This window comes from Ochotona curzoniae, unplaced genomic scaffold, assembly GCF_017591425.1.
Source record: "Ochotona curzoniae isolate NIBS_2020 unplaced genomic scaffold, NIBS_Ocur_1.0 scaffold_3208, whole genome shotgun sequence".
NCBI lineage: Eukaryota > Metazoa > Chordata > Mammalia > Lagomorpha > Ochotonidae > Ochotona > Ochotona curzoniae.
This window is the reverse complement of record NW_024467106.1, coordinates 54,087,638-54,114,017: the sequence shown is the minus strand read 5'-3', so window position 1 is coordinate 54,114,017 and position 26,380 is coordinate 54,087,638. Positions and strand designations below refer to the sequence as shown.

General features: G+C 45.0%; 1 protein-coding gene across 1 annotated transcript; it reads right to left on the bottom strand.

Moving 5' to 3' along the window:
• Positions 1–9,187: 9,187 nt before the first annotated feature.
• Positions 9,188–25,113, bottom strand: CUNH9orf153 (chromosome unknown C9orf153 homolog). Its single transcript, XM_040963608.1, has 4 exons — positions 24,989–25,113; positions 18,914–18,998; positions 16,695–17,193; positions 9,188–9,423 (listed from the first exon to the last, which is right to left on the bottom strand). The coding sequence occupies exons 1-4, from the start codon at positions 25,111–25,113 to the stop codon at positions 9,188–9,190; spliced, it is 945 nt and encodes a 314-aa protein (XP_040819542.1).
• Positions 25,114–26,380: the final 1,267 nt, after the last annotated feature.

The following is a 26,380-nucleotide window of genomic DNA, read 5'->3' as shown; positions in this document are numbered from 1 at the left end:
TGGGACGGTCAGCTTCAGGACTGCTCCAGCAGAGCCCTGGAGAGACAATTAGTGGCAGGGGACTGTCTCTAACCCCTATGGGACTGGTTGCAAAAAACAGTGGCACTTTCCCGGCGTGGTCCTGAGATAGCAATTGAGGCAGTAGTGACCATGCCCTGGCCATTGCGAGTGTGAGCGTTCGGAGTTTGGGGCTGCAGAGGTTGTGGGTGCAAGCCCTCTTTCCATATATCCTGTTTGAATCTCCTGTGCCTTGCTCCCAAGCCAGATGCCTCTACTTTCAGCCCTACATCAATGTCTTCCTGACAGACAACCCAGACTTCAGGCCAGAGCTACAGTGCACTGAGTGAGCCCTAACTCCGTGGGGCCAGCTCTTACAGCGTGCGGTCAATCATTGTGGGCAAAGAGGGGTTCAGCCCTGCTGGGAGCCACACAGCACGACTGCCACCCCCCATTGGTGGAAGAGTTTCACAGCGGCTCTGAAAAGTGAGAGCCACAGCATGCCTTGAATCAATAGATAAAAGGGAAGGGAGCCCTGGTGTGAAGTTTCCCACAAAGGATAATCTATTCTTCCTGAGAAAGAACAAAAAAAAAAAAAAATTGAAAGATGAGCAAAAAGTTCTCAGGATATTGTCACTAAAAATATAACCATCGTTATATTTAATGTTTTGATTATTTCCTCAGAATTTTTAAAAAATGTCCTATAGCATACACACATTCATATTCTGCATTTGATTAAACTTTATATCATTAAGCATCTCACTACTTCATCAAAACTCTGTGAACGTTGTTTCCATGACGGTGCTATTCTGTTGTGTTGTGGTGTACAGTTTCTGCAGTTACATCCTGAAGGTTGTCCTGCATTGCTTTGCTGCTATCATCACCTAACCATTTACTTATCTCTTCAGGTGGCAGATAGATCGATGATTGGTGGTGGATAGCACAGGCTCCCATCTGCTAGTTCACTCAACAGATTCCTACAAAGTGCTGTGCTGTGCTGTAGTAGAACCCAGGAACTGGATACTCAGGCCAGGTCTCCCACGTGGGTGGCCAGAATCCCGAAACTACGTAAGCCGTCAGGGCTGTCTCCCAGGGTCTGCATTTGGAGGAAGCTGGATTGAGCAGTGGCAGCTGTGACTCCAGCCCAGGTACTGTGGCATGGGATGTGGGTGTCTTCCCCGCAGGCTGAACGCCTGCTCCTTGTTGTCTTCACTGAGGCTCAGCAAAGCAAGCTCCAAGGGCAGGTCGCTTACGGGGAAGAGGACTTAGAGGGAACCTCTGACCGTCCCTGCTTCCGCCCCTCCCAGCCATCCTATGGGGAAAAAGAATGATGCAGTCGTAACATACACCTCAGCCCCTCCCAAAATTATTAATAATCTGTTCTGTGCTTTCCTAGCCTGTTGAGCTCTGCTAAAAGTCATTCCCTGTTCCCTAACCACCCCCGTTCTCTGCTCCACCATGGGAAAAGGGGCATTTGAGTTTCTGGGTGGGTTAGGCTCAGTGGTCCTCACAGGGCTGGGATTCCCCTCTGCCGTGAGTCATCCCTTTGTGCACCTGACTCCATTCTTGTGCCTTCTCACCCACTTGACTGTGTCTGTTACCAGCCATGGCAACAAGCCTTCGTGGGGTGGCAGGAGAAATTCCCTTCACTCCTGGTCGTCATGACTACATGCTTGGGTTTCTAAGTGGGATGGAATGCTGGAGCAAAGTAACTGACAGCGTGCAGAGGCCTTTGTCCTCCTGGACCATTTGTAGAGACAAGAGTTTGATGAGATCTTGCCCATCCTATCTGCAGTTCTGCCTCTGGTCACCAGGAAGGAGGGATAAAATCAGTGAAGACAATACAAAGAGCTACAGCTGCAGCAAGGGGAGACTTACTAAAAACTGTCTGGGCTGGAACTACTCCGCAGGGTGGCTGATCACCCCACTAGTGCGTCTGAGGGTTATTTTGCTAGTTTGTAAAGAGAAGCAGAGCCACTCACCCTGATGACAAATGCACAAATGGGAAATCCAGGACACCTTCTTTTTTGGGAGGTTGAAACATCAATCAGTTGTTTAAAAGGCATTGCTAACTGGTCAGGACACCCAGGCCACAGGCCGCCAAAGTGAGTAGTGCACCTGAATCCTCTGGGAGGCTTGGTGGACACAGATTTCACTGTCAAGGATTCAAATTTGCATTTCCAGTAATTTGTTTGTGTTCGAAACTGTTACGCCACTGAGGCCTAAACTCCCCGAAGAAACTGGATTCAGATACATCATCTAATGGTTGGTGGAGGATTTGTTGCTGGAGAAAGCCCGGAACCTGGGACATTGTAAACTGCTAAGATATTGCACTACAAACTTCACAGGAGCCTTTCTGCGTGACCCCACCCACCTTTTCAGGGTCTCTGTAGCACTCTGCTCCTCCCCCAACAAGCTGCTTAGGAAGGGACTCTGCTGCTCAAAAGAAATATAGCCTAGCTTCAATGCCCCGCCCCCAGAAAGAGGGTCCTGTCTGTCTAGACAGGCTCTAACCCCTTTCTGTACCCCTTATTCTGTCCCCCTTGAAAATAAAGTGTTTTCTACTGGTCACCTCTTTGCTTTTTCAGAATCCTAAAATATTAAAACCTAACAGGTAATGTTGACACTGTTACTTCTGGGGAGCACACCTTGGAGTTCTGTTCAAAAACTATAAAGAGAAAGATGGTAGTGTCAGATAACTCCAAAACCTGGGTCCGTTCGCCTAACACTTAGAAAGCTGATTGTAGGGGCCTGGCATGATAGCTCAGTTGGTCAATCCTCTCCCTGCAAGCACTAGGATCCCATACATGTGCCAGCTTGTGTCCCGGCAGCTCAATCTATTTCCCTGTTTGTGGCCTGGGAAAGCAGTAGAGGATGGCCCAAAGGCTTGGGACCCTGCACCTGCTGTGAGGGAGACCTGGAAGAGGCTGCTCGCTCCTCCTGGCTCCTGGCTTCAAATGGACTCAGTTCTGGCTGTTGGGGCCACCTGGGAGGGGTGAACCAGCAAATGGAAGATTTATCTATTTCTCCTGTTTTCCATAAATCTAATCTACCTTTGAAATAAAAATAAATAAATCTTTGAAAAAAAAATTTGAAAGGCATAGCTACAGAGGCAGAGTGAGAGAAATAGCAAGAGAGAGAGAGAGAAAGAAACTCTTCTATGCATTGGTTCATTCCTCAAATGCCTCAAATGGATGCAAAAGCTCAGACTGCCAGTTCATAACCAGGAGCTTGGGAACTTCATCCAGGTGTTCCATGTGGGTGTGCAGGCCCAAGCATTTGGGCCATCTTTTGCTGCTTTCCCAGGCTCATCAGCAGAGAAGTAGAAGTAGAGCAGCCAGGACTTGAACTGGTGTCCACATGAGATGTTAGTGCTACAGGCTGCAGTTTAATCTGATGTGCAAGGTTTTTTTTTTTAACATTTTATTTATTTTTATTGGAAAGTCAGATATACAGAGAAGAGGAGAGACTGAGGGAAAAATCTTCTATCCACTGATTCACTCTCCAAGTGGTCGCAATGGCCAGAACTGAGCTGATCCGAAGCCAGGAGCCTCTTCCAGGTCTCCTATGGGGATGCAAGGTCCCAAGGCTTTGGGCCGTCCTCGACTGCTTTCCCAGGCCACAAGTAGAGAGCTGGATGGGAAGTGGAACTGCCAGGACACAAATTGGTGCCTATATGGGATCCCGGTGTGTGTGTAAATTGAGGACTTTAGTCATTAGGTTACTGGGCTAGGCCTGATATACAAGTTTCTAAAAGATGTGTGTTTGTATAGATAGACAGAGTAATTTAAAATGGCTACAATAGCCAAGGCTACACCTGACCAAAACCAGGAGCCAGAAACTCCGTTCTGGTGTTTCACACGGGTGGTAGGTGAGGGCCCTAGCACGTGGCTCATCCTCTCCTGCTTTCCCTGGTAAATCAGTAGGGAGCTGGATCCAAAGCTGAGATATTAAAAATAGAACTGGTGCTCTAATATGGTTTGTCAGCATCACAAGCAGTAGCTTAACATTCTGTGCCACAACACTGGCCTCTGTTTTTCGTGAGTTTTTCCTTGTTATTGAGGGAGCAGAGTTTCTGTTTATTCTGTCACTTGGTGTGTTCCTCTCATGGGCACAGAGTGTACAAAACATAACAGAGTAACAGATCTCGTCCATCTCTGATATGAAGCAATATTGTCTTAAGGCAGTAGCTCAAGTGAAATGGTAGGTTCAGATTATGCTTTGTAAATGGTAAAACGTCATCATCACTGTTACTAAAGATCATAAAGATCCGTTAGACCCTGCCAGCTGCTAGCCAGGGCTAAAGAGCTGCCTTAGTATCGTGGGCTGGAAGGAGGTAACCTAAATGAATGATCTAGTGCGGTGAGTGGGGATACTGTGTGTCTCAGGAGCCTGAGGCGTTGCTCAGGGCAAAGCTCTTCTTGCCTTCCTTTTTCCTTTCTGTGTGTTTAATTAACATTGCCCAAAGGCCTGGGTTACCATCATCCCGCTGCCCCAAATGACAAATGACAAGTTGTTTCCTTTCTCAAGATCACACTTCTATTTCTGTTTTCAGACACGGCAGTAATTAGATTGGTTGTTTTCGGATCCAAGCTAATGTTTTTTTCATTAGTCCTCATCTCCTTTAATAAGATTTTTCTTATGAGAAGCCACATCAATCAGGACTACTCTGCGTCCTTTCATGGTCAATTGTGTCACTCAAGATTAAGCTTCCCATGATAATTCTGCAGATGATCATATTAAAAACTTAAAAGATTTCGAGATTTTATTTGAAAGGCATAGTGGCAAAGACAATAGGGGAGAAAGAGCTTTCACCCACTAGTTCATACTCCAAATGACTACCACACCTAGATCTACATCTGAGCCTCATCCTGACCTCCCAGCAGGTGGCAGGTGCCCAAGCACCTGAGCCATCACTTCCTGCCTCCTGGGCAGTAGAAGTGAGCCAGGCAGGAAGCAGATCAGTAGGAACTAGCACCGGCTCTGACACGAGGTGCTGCACCACAACGGCAGTTTGCCTATCTCAGAATCCTTGCCCTCCCTCTTCATGTGTATCTGCAGCTCCTAATCTCATTTCCCTCATATGATTTAGATTTAATTTTATTACCACTCTAGAAACAGATATATTAGTAGGAAATTAGTAACAATATTAGCACATCAGACTCTCAGTTTTATGATGTATTGCGTTTGGGGCAATGTGCCGCAAGCGAGAGAAGCTCAAACAGTGGTGGGGAGCTCATAACCAAATGAGTGTTCTTGGCGAGAGATCTTCTGTCTGAGGTCTGGTACAAAGGAAACCCATCTATCATCTGTTTACTGCCCACATCACTGTGTCTGTCGGCAGGACCAGTTGTTGTCTGGGGAGGATTCAGGAGCTGCACATGTTTCATCTTCTCTGTCAAGTTTCTTGGAAAGTGGATGAGAGAAAATGTGTTCTGTAGCGGAAGGAAAGAGTGCCATTTTGGATGCAAGCTCTTATCCATTCAAGAAATCCTGAGGCCTATCCATTCTGCAGGTACTCAATAATGGACAGAACAGCAAGGCTTCTATCAGGAAAAACAGATCAGTAGATAATAAAAAGGAAGACAGTTGCATTCACGGTGAGAACTTTAGCCACTAGGCCACTGAGCAGGGCCCTGAAGAACAGTTTATTTTTGTCTTTTTTTCTGTTTATTTGAAAGGCATAGGAGAGGGAGGGAGAGAGAAGAGAGAGAGAGCAAACATCTGCTGGTTCATTTTCCAAATGTCTACAAGCTGTGGTGCTGGTCCAGACTGAAGCCAGGAGCTGGGAGCTACACCTGAACCTCCCAGGCGTGTGATGGGAATTCCAGTGCTTGGGCATCACATATTGCCTCCCAGACACAGTACCAGGAAGCTGGATGGGGAATTTACATGCGACTCTATCTTAAGCACATTGACATGGGATGCAAACATCCCAAGCAACAACTTAACATCTCGCACCACAGTGCCCACCCATATTGTTTTACTTTCAATCACATTTTCCCCTACAGATCTTTCTTTAAAAAGTTTTATTTTATATGTTATTTACATAATTGACAGGAATGCATGTCCATGAGGACCACTGATTTGGGGTGGAGAGGGTGGAGGCATGGGGGAAGGTGTGTGACACAAATGTTTTCAATTTTCCTCTTCTGTATTTGGGGTAGTGGGGACGGGAGAGGCAGGGAACTGCTCCTAGATGCCAAACTACAACAGTCCTCGGGGTAGAGGATGTCCACCTGATGTCATCTTATAAACTATGATGTGGAGAATGGTCCAAGGGTATTACTTGGGTGATTTAAAAAATCTTTTTTTATTTTGATAATCTTACTTAGTTGATTAGGACACAAAGGGTCAAGGGCTAAAGGAAAGTGGGTAAGACCATTGTTTCCACACTAATATCATTTTTTTTTTCACCTGTGTCTGGGGTAAGGGGAGAAACAAAGGGAGAAGCCTCCCCCAGTCTCCCACCCATCCCAGGTACCTGATGTGGGGCATGCTCCGAAGGTCAAGCTCAAGCCGTTTTGATAGGTCAACAGTTCTGAATTGCTGCCAATCCCACCATTCCAAGCATGATGAAATCTCTTCAGAATATACTGGCTGACATAGTCTTCACGGTTGGGGTTCTGAGATCAGCAGTTCAGTTGGGGGGATGGATCTCCAAAGAAACTTCGTCTAAGGTGATCCCAGACCTGATTTTTGTGTGTGCTAGCCATTACAATGTCCAGCACTGTTTGTTGCCCCAATCAGCTTATGCATATGCTGTTTGTCACAATTGCTGGGTCAGTTCTGTTTCCAGCTCTGTCTTCCATGTGAACCAGTGGTTGTTGCAGTCGGTCCTGATCCTGCCCACTTCATATTTGGCCCTCATGCAAACCAGTGCAAGCTGCAGCTTAGTCGGGGCGACTCCCCATAACCCACACTAGGCCTGCTCCCTACCCTGGTTCTCATGCTTGCCAGTATGTACAGCAGACTAGTTCAGTCTGTCCCACATCCCATTTAGCTCTCATACATGGCAATGGGCAATGAAGCCTAGTTCAACCCAACCAGCCCTACTATCCAGTCCACACACATACTGGTATCAGCAATTGAGGAGGCCCAGTCCCAATACTTGTATTCCAAGGTTGGGATCCTGCCTGTGGCTGAAGTTTTGAGTACAGTGGTCCAGTTGAGAAGTCCCCCAAAAACCTTCACCTGGGGTGATTTCAGACCTGACTCCTGCATATACCAGCCAGTAGAGGGTCTGGTTCAGTCTGTCACCGGCATCAGCCTGTGAACATACTGGTGACTATAGCTGCCTGGTCAGTTTAGTTCCCAGTCCCATCTTATATGCAAGCTAATGGGTGCTGTGACCCAGTCCAACCCAGTCTGTTACAGACCTGGCCCTTATGCATACCAGCCACAACTGCAGCCTAGTTGGAATGACACCCAATAACTCCCACCAGGCCTGCCCCTGGCCCCAGTTCCTATGTGGGCCAGTATGTGCAGCAGACTAGTCTGGTCCATGCCATACTCCAATCAGGCTCTGTATACACCTATGGGTGTTGCAGCTGAACTCAGCCCACCCTGCCACATGATCCAGTCCATACATTGACCTACAGTGCTATCACCTTGTCCAGCCTGGTCCATTCGCAGCCATGGCTGCTATGCAGCCCAGCAGAGGAATGCCTACCCCTACTAGGCCCATTTCCAACCATAGATCTTGTGCTTTCCAAGAGGTACCGCAGTCTGATCTGACATGACTTGCACCCTGTCCCTGCACTTGCCAGTGGATTTTTTTAAAAAGATTTATTCATTTTTATTGCAAAGTCACATATACAGAGAGGAGGAGAGACAGAGAGGAAGATCTTTCTTCCAATCATTCACTCCCCAAGTGATCGCAAAAATTCTAAGTAAGATATTAGTAGATGAAATTCAGAAATATATTGTAATATTTATGCAATGCTTTATATATTCATTATTAATCATTTAATTGCTCCTCATTATTGCTTGCATTCCTTGTAGGTACTTGCTGAAGTACAAACTTTACTAGTAGCTTTTTCTTTGTTTATATTTTCGTTAAAGGCTGTGGATAATAAACAATTTGGGGGTCTTACATGTTTCTGCGTATGTTTATTTCACAACAAATGAAGACAGCGTGGCTGGTTAGAGAATTCTCAACTGATGGCTGCTTTTCCTTAGCATTGTGAGTGACACTGTCACCTCCTGGCCTCCATTGTTAATGCGAGTTCCTCCACTGACTTGTCATAGCTTTGCATTTTACTCTGCTCTATTGAGTTATGACCTAGAGGTTTTGCAGTGTTCTCCAACTCATTAGTCCTTCCTCTTCACGGATATACAGTGTAACTGAGAGAATTTATGGAAGGTTCTTTTTATTATGTTCATTGACTACATTTTTCATTTCCCAATATTTCTTATTTGTTTCTTTTCAAATATTCTGTTTCTGTTTTATAACATCTCTATGTGGTTCACATATTAAAGTTCTCAGCTACTAATCCTCAGGTACTCATCCTTGCTTGTTCATTCTATCATCTATTTTCTGATGATGGATTTCTCTCATGTGCTTAAAATGTTTTAAAGAGTTATTCCTGACTGGGCACATTCTCCTTTATTTTCACATCATCTTATTGGCTTTAGTGTTGTTCCAAATAAATTTCATAGGTCCGGGCCCAGCCCAGTGCCCTAGCACCTGAAGTCCTCACCTTGAAAGTGTCAGGATCCCATGTGGGTGCTGGTTCTAATTCTGGCAGCACTGCTTTCCATCCAACTCCCTGCTTGTGGCCTGGGAGAGCAGTCAAGGATGGCCTAAAACCTTGGGATCCTGAGTGGGAAACCCGGAAGAAGCTCCTGGCTTCGGATTGGCTCGGCATGGGCCATTGCAGTCACTTGGGGAGTGAATCATTGGACAGAAGATATTTCTCTCTCTGTCTCTCCTCCTCTCTCTATATGTCTGACTTTGCAATAAAAATAAATAAATCTTTAAAAAAATTTTTATAGGTCCACATAGGGTCTCACGATAGCAGATCAGCTAGGTTCCATGACTCCATGCTAGCTGAACTGCTTTGGACCTTCCGTGAGTCTTGTGTAGACCTGGTTCAGTTATTCTATTGGGTGCCTCCTCTTCGTTGCCATTACATATAAATTCAATGGTCTCAACAGCAAAAGCACATATCCAGAATATTTTAATGAATTATATTTCCCATCTAAGACGATAATTTGCTTCTTTTTCATAATCAACTTGAGGATAAACAAACAGAGTTTTACGAACCAGAGGGGGGAATATGACAGGCATGTCTCGGCTCTCCACGAATCTCTTGTCAGCATCATAGCTGATTTTTGAAAATGAAATTGAAGTAGTGCGGCTCCACTTGACAAGTCCCTTAAAATACTTGAATTCCAGGTCCTTTAGATCTATGAATTGCTTCTCTGAAAAGAATCATATTTTTCAAGAATCACATAATGATACTGTCCAACCTCCAGTCAACTAGAGATGTTTTTGGATAGAATAAGCCTTTAGTTAACCTGTTCTCCTTCTCACTGCTGGCAGAAAGCTGTGTCTGAAGCTTTTCAAGTAAAGTGGATCCTACCATATTCTTGTCACTTAAAACCCTCCCATAAATAGGCACTTGGGTGGATTTGGCTGAGTGCTACTAGACCTTGCAGGACTAAAGCAGGTAAAAGAAATGTCTCAGTGGATCCATGTATACTAACAGGTGCAAATAGAAAGAGGTACAGGGCAAAGGAGCCTGATGAGCAGCTGAATGAAGAAGACTGATGAGAGCTATGCAGGGTGCTGGTGCCATTCCTCCCAGGCTGCTGCTGGAAGTTCTTACTTGTGTGACTTAGCTAGCACCTAGCGTTTTCACACCCTCTTTCAGGATGGACTAGACTGGAGTGTCATTAGCGGTGCAATGTTTTCAAGAGACAACAAGCCACAGGACATCAAGCTAGGTACATTCAGAGAAGGGTCTTCAAAGAGTTCATGGAGAATGCACGTTATGACAAACTTATGTGGATCTCAAGTTCCTTTTTGTAACTAACAATACTTATCTTTTAGTTCTACTTTTCATGAACTTTTGAAGTTTCCTTGTATGACACCTCCCCCTACTCAGCAACTATATCTTTCCTCTTCCCAAAAACTCCTCCCATGACCAAACATGTTATAAAACTAAAAACAAACCACCAGTACCAGCTACTAAACAAGTGCTGATGGGTACAGTGTACAAGTAGGAGGACTGCCTTACTTATTGTGGGGAATTCTTGCCATCCTTCTTATGGAACCTAATGAGCAACCGAGAGGAGGAGGAGGAAGACTGATCAGAGCTACACAGATTTCCAGCATCACTTCTCCAACCTGCTGATCAAAGTATGCACTTCTGTGGCTTAGCTAGGATGACCTTTGAATGGTTACCTCTGACCTTACACTGCCCCGGTCAAACTTCCATCCTTGTGCTGGGTTATGACCTGGAATTCTGAACCTGCCTTGGAGAAGCTTTTGTGTACAAGCATACCCTCACAAAGTTAATGAACAATGGTACTAGTAGATAAGTTTATTTTGGTGCAAAAATATTTGAAACCATGCATTTTTATTACAAATATTTTCCATGAAGAGAGAGCACTTGCTTCCATCTGCTGTTTTCCTCCCCAAATGCCCACATGGCTGGAACTAGGATGAGCCTCGTCTGGGCCAAAGTTTGGAGCTGAGAACTCAATCCAAGTTTCCCTCATAGGTGATGGGAGCAAAACGGTGATAGTAATCACCAGTCACCTGATGCTTCCCAGATAGGCATCAGCAAGAAGCCAAGTCAGAAGTGGAGTCAGGAATCAAACCTGGGTTCAGTGGTGTGGGAAGCATCTTTTTTTTAAAAAAGATTTATTTTTATTATTTTTTTATTGGAAAGGCAGATATACAGACAGGAGAGACAAAGAGGAAGATCTTCCATTCGATGATTCACTCCCCAAGTGAGCACAACGGCTGGTACTATGCCGATCTTAAGCCAGGAGCCTCTTCCGGGTCTCCCAGGCGGGTGTAGGGTCCCAAAGCTTTGGGCCGTCCTCAACTGCTTTCCCGGGCCACAGGCAGGGAGCTGGATGGAAGCGGGGCTGCCGGGATACCAGCGCCCATATGGGATCCCAGGCGTGCAAAGGGGAGGACCCTAACCACTTGCGCCACCGTGCCGGGCCCATGTGGGAAGCATCTTAAGCTCTAAAGTAAAGTAAACTTCCTCTCCTGCTGCTTTTAACATAACAATGTTAGCACTATAAATTTGCTATGCAAATGGTCTTGAATCAGGTACCAACTACAAAAGGATTCAAATATTGACTTAGCCCATTTAAAACCATCCAGAATGACAAAATTCACCTCTCTTGATAAGGAATATGGAGACCTGAAAAATCTAAGATACTCCTTGTTAAAACTCAACTAAGAAGATTCTGCACAACAAGGAAGACAATCAACAGAATCAATAAACAATCACCAGGGCAGGAGAAAATATTTAAAAACCTGAATTGGACAAGGAATTAATGTATGGGATATACAACTAAAAATCAAACAAATAAACAAAACCTCCAACAATGAAGTTAGGATATTGATGATGGCTCTGCTGAATAGATAGTTCTCAAAGGAATAAACACAAATTACCAATAAATATACCAAAATATGTTCAATAATGTGAGCCATCAGTGAGATGCAGATCAAAACTATAGCCAAGAATCATCTCATTTTGCTTAGGATGACTATTAGAAAAGGAAAAAAGAAAGAAAGTGAGGGTTAGGCACGTGAGGGGAACTCTGCTTCATCAGTGAAGCAGCCCACCCCCCGGCTGCTTTTTAAGCAGAAGGCACCATCTTTATTCCACCAGCAGCCAGCACACTCTTTGTGCAATGGGCTTTGTCCACTGGCCACCTGTCAATGAGCTCTGGGGAGTTGGGGTGACGAAATATTGTCTAGGGACATCCATGGATACAGACACCATATGTGAAAGTGAGAAATTAATACTGAAGGACACCCAATAACAGGGCCACTGAACTGGCTGGTGAGGCAACTGAGACCTGGTGGTATGGAGGGTAGAGATTGGAAGATCTGTATGGGTCAGACTGATTCATCAGCCCACTTGGGAGTCTGAGATGGGCTTGTTAGTGCAGAGCATCACTGACCACCACACGCCATACTACATGAAAGCTATGGCTGGGGACATGTCTAAAAGAGCTAGATCCAAGTACCTAATTGAGTGCTGGAACAGGGGACAGAACACATTACGCAGGGCCATGACACTAACCAACACATGAGAGACCCGGGTCTGGGAGTAGATTCTGTGGGGGATAAGTGGGCCCAACCTTATAGAAATACAAGTCCTGCTGGTTAGCTCAAGAGTTTGGGGTGGTGACTGGCTGAACTAGGAGTGAACATGAAACCTGCCAACACTCACGGGTACTAGAGCTGAGAAAAGAGTGGGCAGGTCCAAGCTACAGCACCTGCATGTGCATCCTAAAACAGGATGTAGTGCAGGCCTGCCTGCAACATCTACCAGCTCAAACAAAGGCCAAGATGGAGGGGCCGGTTATGCTGGGCAAGGACCTACCACCTGCTGGGACATGTGAGATCTGGGTCTGTGAGTAGAGTGAGTGGGGAAACTTGGAGACTCCCCTACTGGGCTATAGCTCCCACTGGTGAGCATGTTTTCTAGGCCTAGGGCTCAGGCAAGTTGGGCAAGGTAGCCCATACTTGGCAAATGTGTGGGTTGGTTTTAGAAGGGGGTGGACCAGGCAGGACCAAGCGGATCTTAGCCCACTGGCAAGTGCAGAAACCAGGCTGGAGTGCAGGTCATGCTGGGTTAGGGTATCGCACCTACTAGCTCACATGAGATGGAGATAGGAGTAGACTGAGCAGGGCCAAGTTTCAGCAGCCACCAGTGAGAGTTGGGACTGGGGGCTGGCTAGGTCAGGCAAGACTACAGCATCCAAAGGCAAAGACTAAGGTGGATAGGGGTTATGCTGGGTCAGAGCAACTACTGGCATGCGTGAAAACTGTAGAGGGGAGCAGACCTGGCTGGGGAGCCAAGAGGACGCCCTGACCAAGTAGTGATCTCCATTGGAGAACACGAGGGCCAGGGTAGGGGCTGCAGTCTGGTCTGGATATAGTTGCAGAATCCCTTGGCATGTGTGTGGGCTGGGTATCGGATGCTCCAGACTGGGCTAGAATCCAGCACCCACTGGTACTTGTGAGAACCAGGGTAGGTATAGGACAGGCTAAGCCAGGTCTCTATCCCTGCTCAGCCATGTGTGAGCTATGTCTGCGTATGGAGCACACTTGTTTGGGATGTAGTACCTGACAACAAGAATTGGAATGGGTGAGCGCTGATGAGGAAAGGCCACTGTTCCTGCTAGGACAGGAGGTGAACTAAGTAGGACTAGCCCATGGACCCACTGGTGTGCGCGAGATCTGGCATTGGGAGAGATCTGAATGGAAAAGCCTGAGGAACTCCTCTGTCGGGACATGCTTCCTACAGGCAAGTGCAAGAACCAAGATGGAGAGTAGCCTAGACCATGCCAAGATACAGTATCCACCAGCATACATTTGGTGCAGGTCAGGGACAGGCCAGACTGGGTCAGTTCATATCACCAATTGGCAAATCCGAGTGGCAGAATGGAGTGTAGGTCGGGCTGGGTCAGGGTGCAATACCAGTCAGTCCACATGAGGGCCGGGATTGGGGACTGGCAGGGCTGGGCTAGGCTGGGCTAGGCTGTAGCCCTGACCAACGTGTGTTGGAATTGGGGGTGGGCCTGACCTTGCCAGGCCACAGCACACACTGGCAAATGCCAAGGTGAGGGGACTGTGCCAGACTGGGCTGCAGCACCCAATCAGCACATGTGAAACACGAGGGGTGGTGGGGATAGCCCCAAGGAGGGGGCTTTGAAGGCCCCCCTGCTGGGCTACTACTCCCACTAGTTAACATGAGAGCTGGGATGGGGGCAGATCAGGCCGGGCAGGGCCATATTTGATGGCTTACATGTGAGCCGGATCAGGGAAAAGCCAGGCTGGGCTGACTGTACTTTCTGGTACAAGCATAAGCCAGTGTCGGTGTGGACTGATTGGGCTTTGCTGCAGCATCAGCTGGCAGATGCTTGCACAGGGGCCAAATTCTGTCAGGTGCAGGCATGGCCTAGACAGAAAGTAGCATCCGCTGGCACCAGTATGGACTGGATAGTTGGGACAACTGGGTTTCAATACCCATCAATGTACAAGAGCTGAACAGGATGTGGGACAGATGGGACCAGTCTGCTTTACATACTGGCAAGCACAGGAACCAGGGCAGGGGCAGGTCTGGTGGGGGTTTTTGTGGGTTGCTCCGACTAGGCTGCAGCTCCCACTGGTTTACGTGAAGGCTGAGTATGGTGTGGGCAGGATTGGGCTGGGCTCCAACAACCCATCGGGCTTTGTAAAACATGAGGCTGGAGACAGAACTGACCCAACAATTGCAACTACCAGTGTGTGTGTCTAGGCTGATTTAGGTGCCAGACAGTGCCAGACCCTGTATTGGCAAACACATAGAAGAATCGGGTCTGGAATGGCCTCAGAGGTTTCTTGGGTGATTCCCTACAAACTGAACCACTGGACTCAGAACCCTAATCATGGAGATAATTGCAGGTTCCATGGGCTGACTGTGGGAGTGGATGTATCAGAGCTGGGCCTCCTCAGTGGCTCAGATGGAGCAGAGGACAGCATATCCAAATGTACATGGAGGATAGGGCAGTACATCGGAGCCTCCACAGGACACCTGGTACCATGGCAGAGGACAGAGGACAGAATAAAGTGATCAACTACCCCAGCCAATCATTGGCAGTGAAGATCTGGGCAGGCAGAGACACTAAGATAGACTATAGCAGCCAGTAGATTTGGGAGAGATTTCATCGTGATTGGAGTGGCAGGATCGCCAGCAATTCAGGACTGTTTAACTATCAAAACCTCTTTAACAACTCAAGAGGTGTTGTAAATTTCTATTTTTCTTCCTGTTTTTGATTTTGTATTGTGGCTTTTCATTTAAGAGGGATATGTAGTGACTGTGTAATGGAGACTATCATGTCCAGATGTGAGGATGCAGTGCAGTGTGCATGTCTACTTTCAGATCAAAGATGGACTACTAATGAAACTATTAGCTGAATCTTGACAACAGGGTGCTGGACTCTCTGCCATTGTCCATGCTCGTAATGATGAACATGTGACTGTTTCTGAAGAGCTATGCTATAGTAATAATATAGAGGAATTTCGTGGGAGGAGGGGATTTGGAAAGGGGGCAGGGGAAATAAAATTAATTACTTAATTTAAATAAAGGAAGGAAGGAAAGAAAAAAGAAAGGAAGAAATAAAGAAAAAAAAAAGAAAACAACATCAAATGCTGGAGAGGATGTGGCTAAGGGAAAGGGGCTTCATTGTATACTGTTGGTTGGAATGTAAATCAATATAGCCATTATGGAGGCTAGTGTAGAGATCTACAAAGCAGTACGAAGAGAGCTACTCCGGGAACCAGAACTCTGTTTCTAGGAATGTGCCTGAAGGAAGGGATATCAGCATACAAAAGAAATACCTGCCCTTCTATGTTCATTGCAGAACCATTCACTGTAGTTAAAATATGGAATCACCCAAGGTGTTCACCAGTGGAAGGATGGATAAAGGAAACGTGGTGCATATGCACAATGGAATTTTACTCAGGCATAAAAAAAGAGAACAAAACCCTGACATTTGCAGCAAAATAGATAGATCTAGGTCATTTCTTTAATAAGTCGACACAGAAAAGTCAAAAATACTGTTCTCTCTCCTATGTGGAAGATTTCTTTTTCTTTAAGTTCCTCTAAGCTTAGAATAGTGACTATTTACAGCCTAGGAACAATTGGTGATAGGGGAATAGCAGGTACAAAATATAGTCAACCAGAAGTGGTAGGTGTTTTAGTGTTTCATAGTGCAGGGAGTGACTGTATAAAGAAACGGAACAGAGGAGCAAGTAGGCTCCAGACACAATGAGAAGATGTGGAAAGGAAAAAAAAGCCTGGTTACCCAATGTGGTTAACTTACACTAATGTGTATGTTAGGAAATACTGCACCATAGTGCATAATATATATATATATATGTTACATATTAATACATTTAAAAATTAAAGTAGTTTCAGTTGAAAAACCACTCAGCACCATATATTCTACATGCATGTAGTTTTTGGTCTTTTGCGGTTACCTTTCCATCATCAGAAATGAAGAGCTTCACCTGTTGTTTTTTGGCCTCTGTTGACACTACTGATATGGTTGATATAATAATAAGGAAAGGATCACGTTTTAGGGCAAAAAAATAATTTCCCAGAAATCCCCTTAATGGAAGCATAGTCAAGTTACTTTAAAAAAATAATACTCAAAACAACTTCCTGTCACAAGAAACACACAGATGCTTCAGAGTCCAAGTTGGACAGGTGCATTTTAGAAAGGAAAATTTTGTGGGGCTTAAATTGTCACCGTTTCTGGGAGTCACTCTGGCACTTGACCCTGGAAGTTTTGACTGTGTGTTTTGTGCTGCACTGTCGCGGCAGAGAGCCAGAGCACCCGCAACCCTCTAGCTCCAGTTTCCCTGAGTCACTCTTCAACCCAAGCTACCTAGGTACCCCAGAGGATTTCTGCTTCCCCGTCCCCAGCCCCACATCCTCTGTGCAGATTACCTGTGTAGAGCAAGAAGACTTTAGGGAGTCTGTCTTCACAGATCTTCCTGGGCAGCGGGCTGCTGAGAATGCCTGTCCATTGTGGCATTGTGACTTTCGAAATCCCCTGCTCGGAGGTGATCAGATTCCAAGCTTTCGAGTGACCGACGAGAATGTCATACGGAAAAGAGTGAATGGGGGGAGGGATGCCCATCTGGACGAGTCTCTGGCGGGACCGGAAGAGCCTCTCCACAGGCAAGAGCGAGTCGGACACCAGGCTACGATGCAGGAGTTCGGTCATGGACTCTGGCTTGCCCTCCGATTTCTTCACCACCCTGCACGTGAAGACTGCCTTGGGCTGTTGCTTCTCTTCCCCAGCGCCACTGACAAAGGACATAGTGTTCACGTTTTGAATAAGCATTTTCTGGGCCTCCACCAGTGAAATACCCTGAGTCTTCAGGAGACTGGATTTCTTGCTTTCCTTAGTAAAATTCTCAATACATTGAAAGAATTCTGGCAGCTGTGGGCAGAAAAAAAAAACATAGGAAATCATAAGAGCGATGAAAAGGTAATAACCTGGCAAACCCACAAGTACAGAACAGCTGGATAAGAAACAAATATAAAACCAGAAATGCTCGTTTTTGGGAGACAGCTTTTTCGGCCCAAACCACGTCGGTGGTGGTGGCACTGTGGCATAGGGAAGAGAAGATCAAATCTCAGACTCATTCCTCAAAAAGATGCATTTGTTAGACAGAACTCTTCTGCTCTTTGTAATAAAATGACCTGATTGGACTTGAAATTCTCTAAGATGTTTCCAATTCTAACATTCTCTGAGTGACCCTGGAGAGAGCGTTGTGGGAGCTGTGATCTTTGCAGACTGCTTTTGTTTTGTTTTGAAGAAGGGGGCAAGATTATCCAGATAGCTAAGCTGCCTTCTGGTGTCCAAAGAACTCAGAATGTAGCCAAAGCTGTGCAAAGGAGGACACTGTAGTCATTATTCACTGGAACATTCCACCAAAGCCAATGGTAAGAATTGTGCAAGTTTTGAGAAGAGTTGCTGGTGGAAGAAAGCTCTTCCCTGTTTTAATTTCTATATTGAAGGAATACTTTCTCAAGCATTCTGCCTACAAACTCATCATTCTCAAAAAGAGTTCTTGGGTCATTAAACTGGAAGGCCAAAGGAGCCATTGTGGAAAGTGGCTGCCAACAGTGAAGTCATTTAACTCAAACTAGTTTCTTCTAATCCCATTCTTTTCTATCACAAGACTAGTGGACAGAAAGAATACTGAAGTGAGCAAACAGCTCTTTAAAACTGATGGCCATGATGGAGAAAATTTGCGAGGCAAGCATGAATGTTTTACTGTAACAGACTGGACTAGTCTGATATACATACTGGCAAGCATAGGAACTAGGGCAGGGAGTGGACCTGGTGGGGATTATTGTGGGTTGCTCCGACTAGGCTGCAGCTCCCACTGGTTTATGTGAGGGTCAAGTACGTGCTGGGCAGAACCAGGCTGGACTGCAACACCCACTAGTTCCAGTGGAAGTCCGGGCTGAAAGCAGAACCGACCCAGCAATTGCAACCACCAGCTGATCTGGGCCATGGGCTGTGCTGGACCCTGTACTTGCTAGTACATACAAGAATCTGGTCTGGGAATACCTCAGACAAAGTTTCTTTGGGGATCTCTCCAATCGAAATGGCAGACTCAGAACCCTAACCATGAAAAGACAGAGGACAAAACAAGTCAATCAACCACCTCAGCCATATGTTGGCGGTGAAAAACTGGGCAAACGGAGACTCTAAGATGGACTACGTAAATCAGTGGATTCTCCAACGACCTTATCGTGCTTGGAGTAGTGAGATTGGCAGCAATTCATAACTGTTGAACTATCATGCTACTTGAGCAGGACTCTCGGAGCATGCCTCACATCAGGGGACCTGGGGTGAGTGGGAAACTGGGTGGGGCTTCTCCCTTAATATCCCCCTTTACCTCAGATACGTGAAGGAAACAATATGGAAATAGTAGTCTTACCCACTTTCCTATAGCCCTTGAATCTTTTTACCCTAATCACTATGTAAAGATTGTCAAAAAATATAATTAAAAAATAGAAAAAAATGAAAAAAAAAAGGGTTAAGTCACTGAAATGAAATCATGCTATTCCCTATCCCTGCTAGGTGTGCTGTTGAATATTTGACAGTGAGCCCTGAATGTGAAAGTTGTTGAATGTGGAGCACCTACCGAGTAGCCAAGATCTTCGGACGCCACATTGCCTGTAGATGGGCTTTTGTCTTTAACGAGGGACATTCTGCTGAGATTTGCTTCCCTGTAAGAACAATGTAAGGAAAAGACAGAAATCAAAAATTGGGTAAAAACACTTTTGAAATCTTCAGAACTTTGCCAGTGGGACATGTTTAGAACTTTATACCATGAAACTTACTTTATTTTCTCCTTAGTCCAGGTCTACCAAACAAATTGTGTTCAGCTAACGACCACACGTTTTAATAGGACATGCCTATTCAACCTTCTTCCTGGCTCAAAGGATCCTACATGGATTGATTACTATTTCTTGTCTAACACACTGATTGATTTTTTGCTGATTTAGTTCATTAAATGAACAATCAAGAGTTTCCCTCCCCAGGAAAAGTGTTTTCCACTCAGAAGAACAAAAGCTAATAATGATGACACTAACAAAAACAATGAACATTTTGAAATCACCTGCTCTGTGCTAGAGATACTGCTAGAAGTTTCACAGATTGGATTTTATGAAGCTCCTTAGTGAGGGGTTAAAAATGGTCAGACTCTTCACAATTTATGTCATCAATGGATGGTGGTCAAATGCTTTCCCATTTGACTCTGTCCTGCCCTTATGCTCGGCTCTGACCCATAGCTTGTAGCATCATGTAGGTGCCAGGGCTGAGAACTTAAGCAGCTTTGCAGCTTTGCTCCACATTGCTGGAAGTCTGACTCAGCCCACAGGCAGCACCATCCACTAGACGTGGAATGAAGTCATCTTGGCTCAGTCAACCCTGGTTGAGGCTCCAGGTGACCCCAAGTGAGACAGCACCCCATGCCGCATATCAAATGGAGAAGAACCAATACCCAGTGGAGTGAGCCAAGTCCCAAATTATTGCAAACAATGAGCTGATGTTTCAAGCCGCTTGGCTTTAGCAGGATTTTTTTGTGCCTATGAGCAGATACTACCCACAACAGTTCTCATTCCTAGTTTCATATATCCTAGCAAAACTTTCATCTGCACATAGGCAAATGTACAAAAGGCAAATATTTTCCTGACTGGTATCTAGGGCCACTGGGATGACTGAGATGAACCAGAAACATTCATCAGATGCTTGTGATGAAGTAAAATCAATTAGGCTCTTCTTTCTCCCCAACCAAAATAGAAAACCCCAGAGTGACTAGTTGTCCCCTGTGTTACTATGGGATCACTTCCCAATAAACTATCTTAAATAGAAGACATCAGGGAGCTTGAAAAGACATTGGATTCTCCTAGCACATCCTAGCTCAGCTGCACAAGGTCCCGCAGAGCCTGGGGGTCCCCCTTGTGATCACAGTCCTGCCTGGAAGCTATGCTTGCTGCTGCCACCCCTCACTAGCACTGGGCTATAGGAAAATACCAACATTCAATGTCCAAAAGACAGATTCTATTGAGATCACATCACTTTCACACCAACATAAAGTAAAAAATCCTAAGTGGAATCATTTTTGTAAAAAAGAATTATTTATTTTTAATGGAAAGGGTTATTTACAGAGAGAAGAAGACAGAAAGATCTTCCATCTGTTGGCTCACTCCCCAAATGACTGCAATGACTGAAGCTGAACTGAGCTGAGCCCAACCAAACCCGGAAACAGGACTGAGTTTCTAACAAGGGTGCAGGGTCCCAAGGCTTTGGGCTGTCCTCAATTGCTTTCCCAGGCCACAAGCATGGAGGTGGAAGGGAAGTAGAACAGTGGGGACATGAACCGGTGCCCATACGGGATCCTGGTGCTTGAAGTGGGAGTATTAGCCAGTTGAACCATCATGCCTAGCCCAAATGGGATCATTCTAAGTAGAGGACTATCTGTATCTATCTCCAAATATATCACCATCACTACCAAGACCATATACATTTTTGGATAAGAAAAACAATACCATGCAGGCATGCCCTCCACCTTTTCTGCATCCAGTCCTGGGCTTCCCCAGTCAGATTAAAATCTGGTCTGCTTTCTATCTATCAATGAACTTCAAAGAACTTATGGAAAAATGTGCATTATGAAAAAAAAAAGGTTTCCATGCCAAAACAAACTTATCTTTCAATTACATTTTTCTGTCAACTTTTTGAAGTTTCCTCATGTGGTTCTCTCTCACACACACACACTAACCTGTTGATCTAAAATCTCTCCATGTTTTCTAGCTTGCTACTACTGATGTCTTTACTAGCGTGGTCCACCGAAGGAAGGCCAAATGTCCTATTACCAAAGGACAACAGATTTCTCTTTTCTCCTACCCTTAGAAGAAGGCAAAATTTAACCCCTCAACACACACACAAACACATGTACAAAAACAAACTGCTACTATTATTAGCTTTTTATTGGAGAGGCAGAAAGAGAGAGGAAGCTCCTACTAGCTTATGCATTCTTCCAAATGACTGCAAAAGCTGAGGAGATGAAGCCAGTAGCCAGGGACTCCAAACAAGATCTTTTACAAGGGTGGCAGAGATCCAACTACCTGGCCATCATATTAGGAAGAAGTGGGGACAGGAGCTGGACCTACGATCATACCCAGGCACTCCAGTGTTGGACATGGGTATCCTGACCAGTGTCTCAACTATTACAGCAGATGCCTATCCTCACACATGGAAATTTAATCAGCAACACCAACTCAGATAAATAATTTCCACCATCAGTGATCAATCTTGCAGGTCCTCCCTTCCCTTACAAATTCTGAAACTTTTTCTAGCTGAGGTAGATACAGATCCTATCTATTCCACCATCTTGGGAATTCTTATAACTTCCCAATTTGTTAAATTATAAGCTGATCATCATCGTCTCCTGTGTTTAATTTTTCTGTTATAATCAATACTTTCTAAAAGACGAATTTACTTATTGGAAAGACAAAATTAGAGAGAGAGAGAGAGGTCTTCCATGCACTAGTTTACTTCCCAAATGGCCACAATGGCCAGGGTTAGGCTAGGCTGAAACCAGGAGCCATAAACTTCATCCAGGACTCCCGTGTAGGTGGCAGGATCCCAAGTGCTTGGGCCATCTTCTGCCACTTTCTCAGGCACATTAGCAGGGTGTTGGACTGCAACACAGACACAAACTGGTACTCATCTAGGATTCCAGCCCAGCAGCAGTGGCTTAACTTTCTGTCACAACATGGCCCCACTATTAACACTTTCAAATATCTCTGGAGATCTTATTTCAATATATATTTCTGACACCTGCTGTACTATCCTCTCCCATTAAACTGAAAATGCCTTCTTTTTATTATAATAATTCATGAAAAATGTGTCTAACTTCCCTTTATTCCACTACACTCTCGTCTTCCATATAATGTCATCAGCTTCCACCTGACTGATGAAGTAATATTGAGTTTTTAAAGGCAATAGTGACTTTCTGATCACCCAATTCTAATTCATATTCCTCATTTTTTACCATCTCAACTGCTAACTATCCCCTCATTTAAAAATCAGCTTTAGAAAAATAAGTTTTGTAGATTTTTCCCCCTGAATTTACTACCATGATTGTAATGACAAGCCTCAGGTTCTTTGATTTTTTTTTTTTTATTGGAAAGGCAGATATATAGAGAGGAGAGACAGAGAGGAAGATCTTCCGTCCAATGATTCACTCTCCAAGTGAGCTCCAAGTGAGCACAACGGCCGATGCTATGCCGATCCGAAGCCAGGAGACTCCTCCGGGTCTCCCACGCGGGTGCAGGGTCCCAAAGCTTTGGGCCGTCCTCGACTGCTTTCCCGGGCCACAGGCAGGGAGCTGGATGGGAAGTGGGGCTGCTGGGATTAGAACCAGCACCCATATGGGATCCTGGGGCATGCAAGGCGAGGACCTTAACCACTGCACCATTGTGCCGGGCCCAAGCCTCAGGTTCTTCAGTCTGGGAGGACTGCCCTTCTTTCTGGATTCCTGGCCCTGTGCTGTGCTCATCTCTCCATCCTGGCCCACCTCTCTACCAGACACTCATTAGCTTTTTCTGAAAACTCAGCTCCTCATTGCTGCTAGGATCAAACAAAAGTTTCTTGGTCAGACTTAAAAGACTATCCACAATCTGCTTCTAACAGGCTTCCATCATTTACAATCATATTTCAATTCCGCCATAATGTCATAAATGTTCTTTTCACTTCAGCCAGCTGGGCTAGCTCGTGTTTTTTCTCTGAAGGAATCTTTTGTGCTTTTGTGCATTCTTGTTCTGGGCCTATGCTCACTCTGATTCTCCATTTAATCCGCCAAAATGTCCTTCCTTCTCTTTTATGCCAATCTAAATAAAAACACAATAGAGCTGAGGGTGAAATTGAATAGCTATTGTATCATGTAAAATAAAGCATCAACAACAGGAAATGAACATTTTTAAAGGCTAAAAATGATTTAGAGAAAACTCAAGTCACAATCAACTGATTTTCTTTCACGGTTGCCAAGACAATTTAATGTGGGAGGAGGAAGAACAACCTTTTCAATAAATGGGACTGAGAGGATGGATAACCATATGCAGAAGATTGCGGTCACCCTCACTCCCCTGTAAATCCTCACATCTCGGTCAGCTGAAAAAACCAGGCATAGAAAGACAATTGCCACATATTCTCATTCATTTGTGAAAGGTAAATACGTCCGTCTCACAGACCAGATGAGGAGGAAGGACAAAGAGAAAGGCTGGGGGAACTGGCATTAGCACAGGAAGATAACTACAGTGCATAACAACTCACCATGAATTGCAAAATAACCAGAAGGGAAAGATGGGAGAGCTCCTAGCTCCAGGAAGTGTTGAGCGCTGGAGGAGATGAGAATGCTCCTGACCTTGTCTTGGTCACCCCATTTTGAATAGATGTATCCATCCCCATAACTTTTTTCTTTTATTGTGTCAATAAAAGAATTAACTTAAACTATACTAGATAGCTAAACATAAAAGCTAAAACTATAAAACTCCTAGTTTAAAACATTGCAAGAAATCTTGGTGATTGGGGGCAGTCAATGATTTCTTGGATAGAATATCAAAGATAAAAGGAAAAATTAGATAAATTAGATGTCATCTAAATTAAAACATTTATGCTTTTGTGAAAAACCAAAATAAAACAAATCAGTGAAATAAGAATCCACAGAATGAGAAAAAAAATATTTGCAGACTACGCAACTTACATGAGAGTTGTATACAGAATGAGCGAAGAAGACTTACAAATCCACAATTAAATGGCAACTCAATTAGAATATGGGCAGAGGCAGGCATTTAGCCCACTAGTTAAGATGCCCACATCTCACATCAAAGAGCTGGGTTCCAGTCCCAGCTCTGCTTGTGATTGCAGTGTTTTGTGTAGTATATACCATGGGAGGCAACAGGATGGCTCAAAGACTTGAATTGCTGCCACATATATGGGAGGAATGGATGGAGTTCCTGACTTGGGCCCAGCCTGGCCTGACATTGTACAGTGCAGGCATATGGGAATCAGGTCTACTAATCAGAGCTCTCTGCTTCCTCAGTCTTCTGTCTTTCTGTCTGTCTCTCTAAAAAAGAAAAAAGAAAAGTATATATCAGTATACTATATTCAAATTACAGAAAAACAAATATAAAGAAAAAAAAAGCAGATAGAAGAACCCAGTGAAAGAAGATACCTTGCATATAAGAAGCAAAAGTAATTATGTCCAACTGGGCCCAGTGTGGTAGCCTAGTGGCTAAGGTCCTCAACTTGCATGCACCAGGATCCCATGTGGCCACCAGTTCACGTCCCAGTGGCCCTGCTTCCCATCCAGGTCCCTGCTTGTGACCCGGGAAAGCAGCGGAGGACAGGCCAAAGCCTTGGGATCCTGCAGCCACATGGGAGACACAGAGGAAGCTCCTGGCTTCAGACCAGCTCAGAGCTGGCTGTTGCAGCCATTTGGGAAGTGAACCAGTTGATGGATGATCTTTCTCTCTCTCCTTCTTTCTGCAAATCTGATCTGCTTTTTCAATCCAAATAAATAAGTAAATACATCTTTGGAATGGATAAAACAAGATGGAATTATTTGTAGCCTACAAGGAATGCTCCTCAAATATTTAGGCATTTTAGGTCAAAAGTAAGGGGACGGAGAAAGAGATGCCATGTCAGCACTCACCAGAAGAAAGTGAGAAGAGCCTCATTAGTTTCGGACAGAGCAGGTTTCAGAGCAAGGAAGGTTGTCAGGGTCAAAGCAAGGATGACATGACGATAAAGGGGATAATCCTCGGCAATCTTTATCATGTACTCAACAAGAAGGCTCCAGAACATCTGAGGTAAAATCGGATACAATCACAGGGAGAAATAGGTGAATCCACCATTACTTTGTTATCCCTCCATCAGAAATGAACGCTCCAGCGGGCAGCAAAGCATGAAGGATGTAGCTGAACTCAGAGCCTTACCAGCAAACCTGACAGACTCGAGTCCTACAATCAGGTTCACCCCACAGAAGGCACATTCTTTTCCAGTTCATAGTGGACATACACTGAGACAGATCCCCTATTGGGGTCAAAAAACACACAGGACTAGATTTAACAGATTTCAAAGAATGGAAACCCACAATGTTTTACTGTTAGGCTACAGTGGAGTTAGACTACAATCTAGTAGCAGAAATACAGCTGGAAAGTCCACAAATACCTGGAGTTTAATCTTGTTTTATTTAAATATATTTATAGTTAGAGTTCATATATTTATGTGAAAATTTGAAAGGCCAAATTTAAAACGGCCATCACTAGAACATTCAATTACCATAAGTGCTGGGTGCGCACTGTTGTGAAGGTCCTACTGGGAAGCACTAGGGTTGACCAGGTGGGGGAAGTTGGATAAGAGAGTTCCTGTGTGGTTTCCAGGGAAGGAGTAGATGAGGCAGGGAGAGAAGGCCTAGGAATGGCCAAAGGGGATCATTCCATGGGCTCTGGGTTGACTAGGAACCAGTCCTGGGCGATTAAGGCAGATACACAGTAGCCCAGCGTGTAACATAACGGAAGGGGCTGTGGAGAGCAGGCGTGGAGTGTGATTGGTCTGGTTTGTTCTGGAAGTGATCATTGACAAGAGGGGCCATATTAAAACAAGGAGTCTCCTGTGGGTGGGATGAGGTGTGCCTGGTGTCTACACAGCTCTAGTGGGCAGGACTGGCTCAGGCTAACTGCCAGGAGCCTGGAACTTAGTCCAGGTCTCCTGTGTAAGTGGCAGAGACGCAAATCCTGGGAGCCATCACCTGCTACCCCCAAGCTGTGCATGAGTAGGAAGCTGGAAAGCAGAGAACACAGGACTTGAACTCAAGTACTCCAAACAGTGGCTCAACAATTGTAACAAACTCCTGCCTGTGGATAGTTTCTTCATAAGCATGTTTTATGAATATAAAAAAAAGTATTGGAAAGTCAGATTTACAGAGAGGAGATACAGAAAAATCTATCTGCTGGTTCACTCCAGAGTGGCATCAATGGTCAGAGTTGAGCCAATCTGAAGCCAGGAGCCAGGAGCTTCCTTCACGTCTCACATGCAGGTGCAG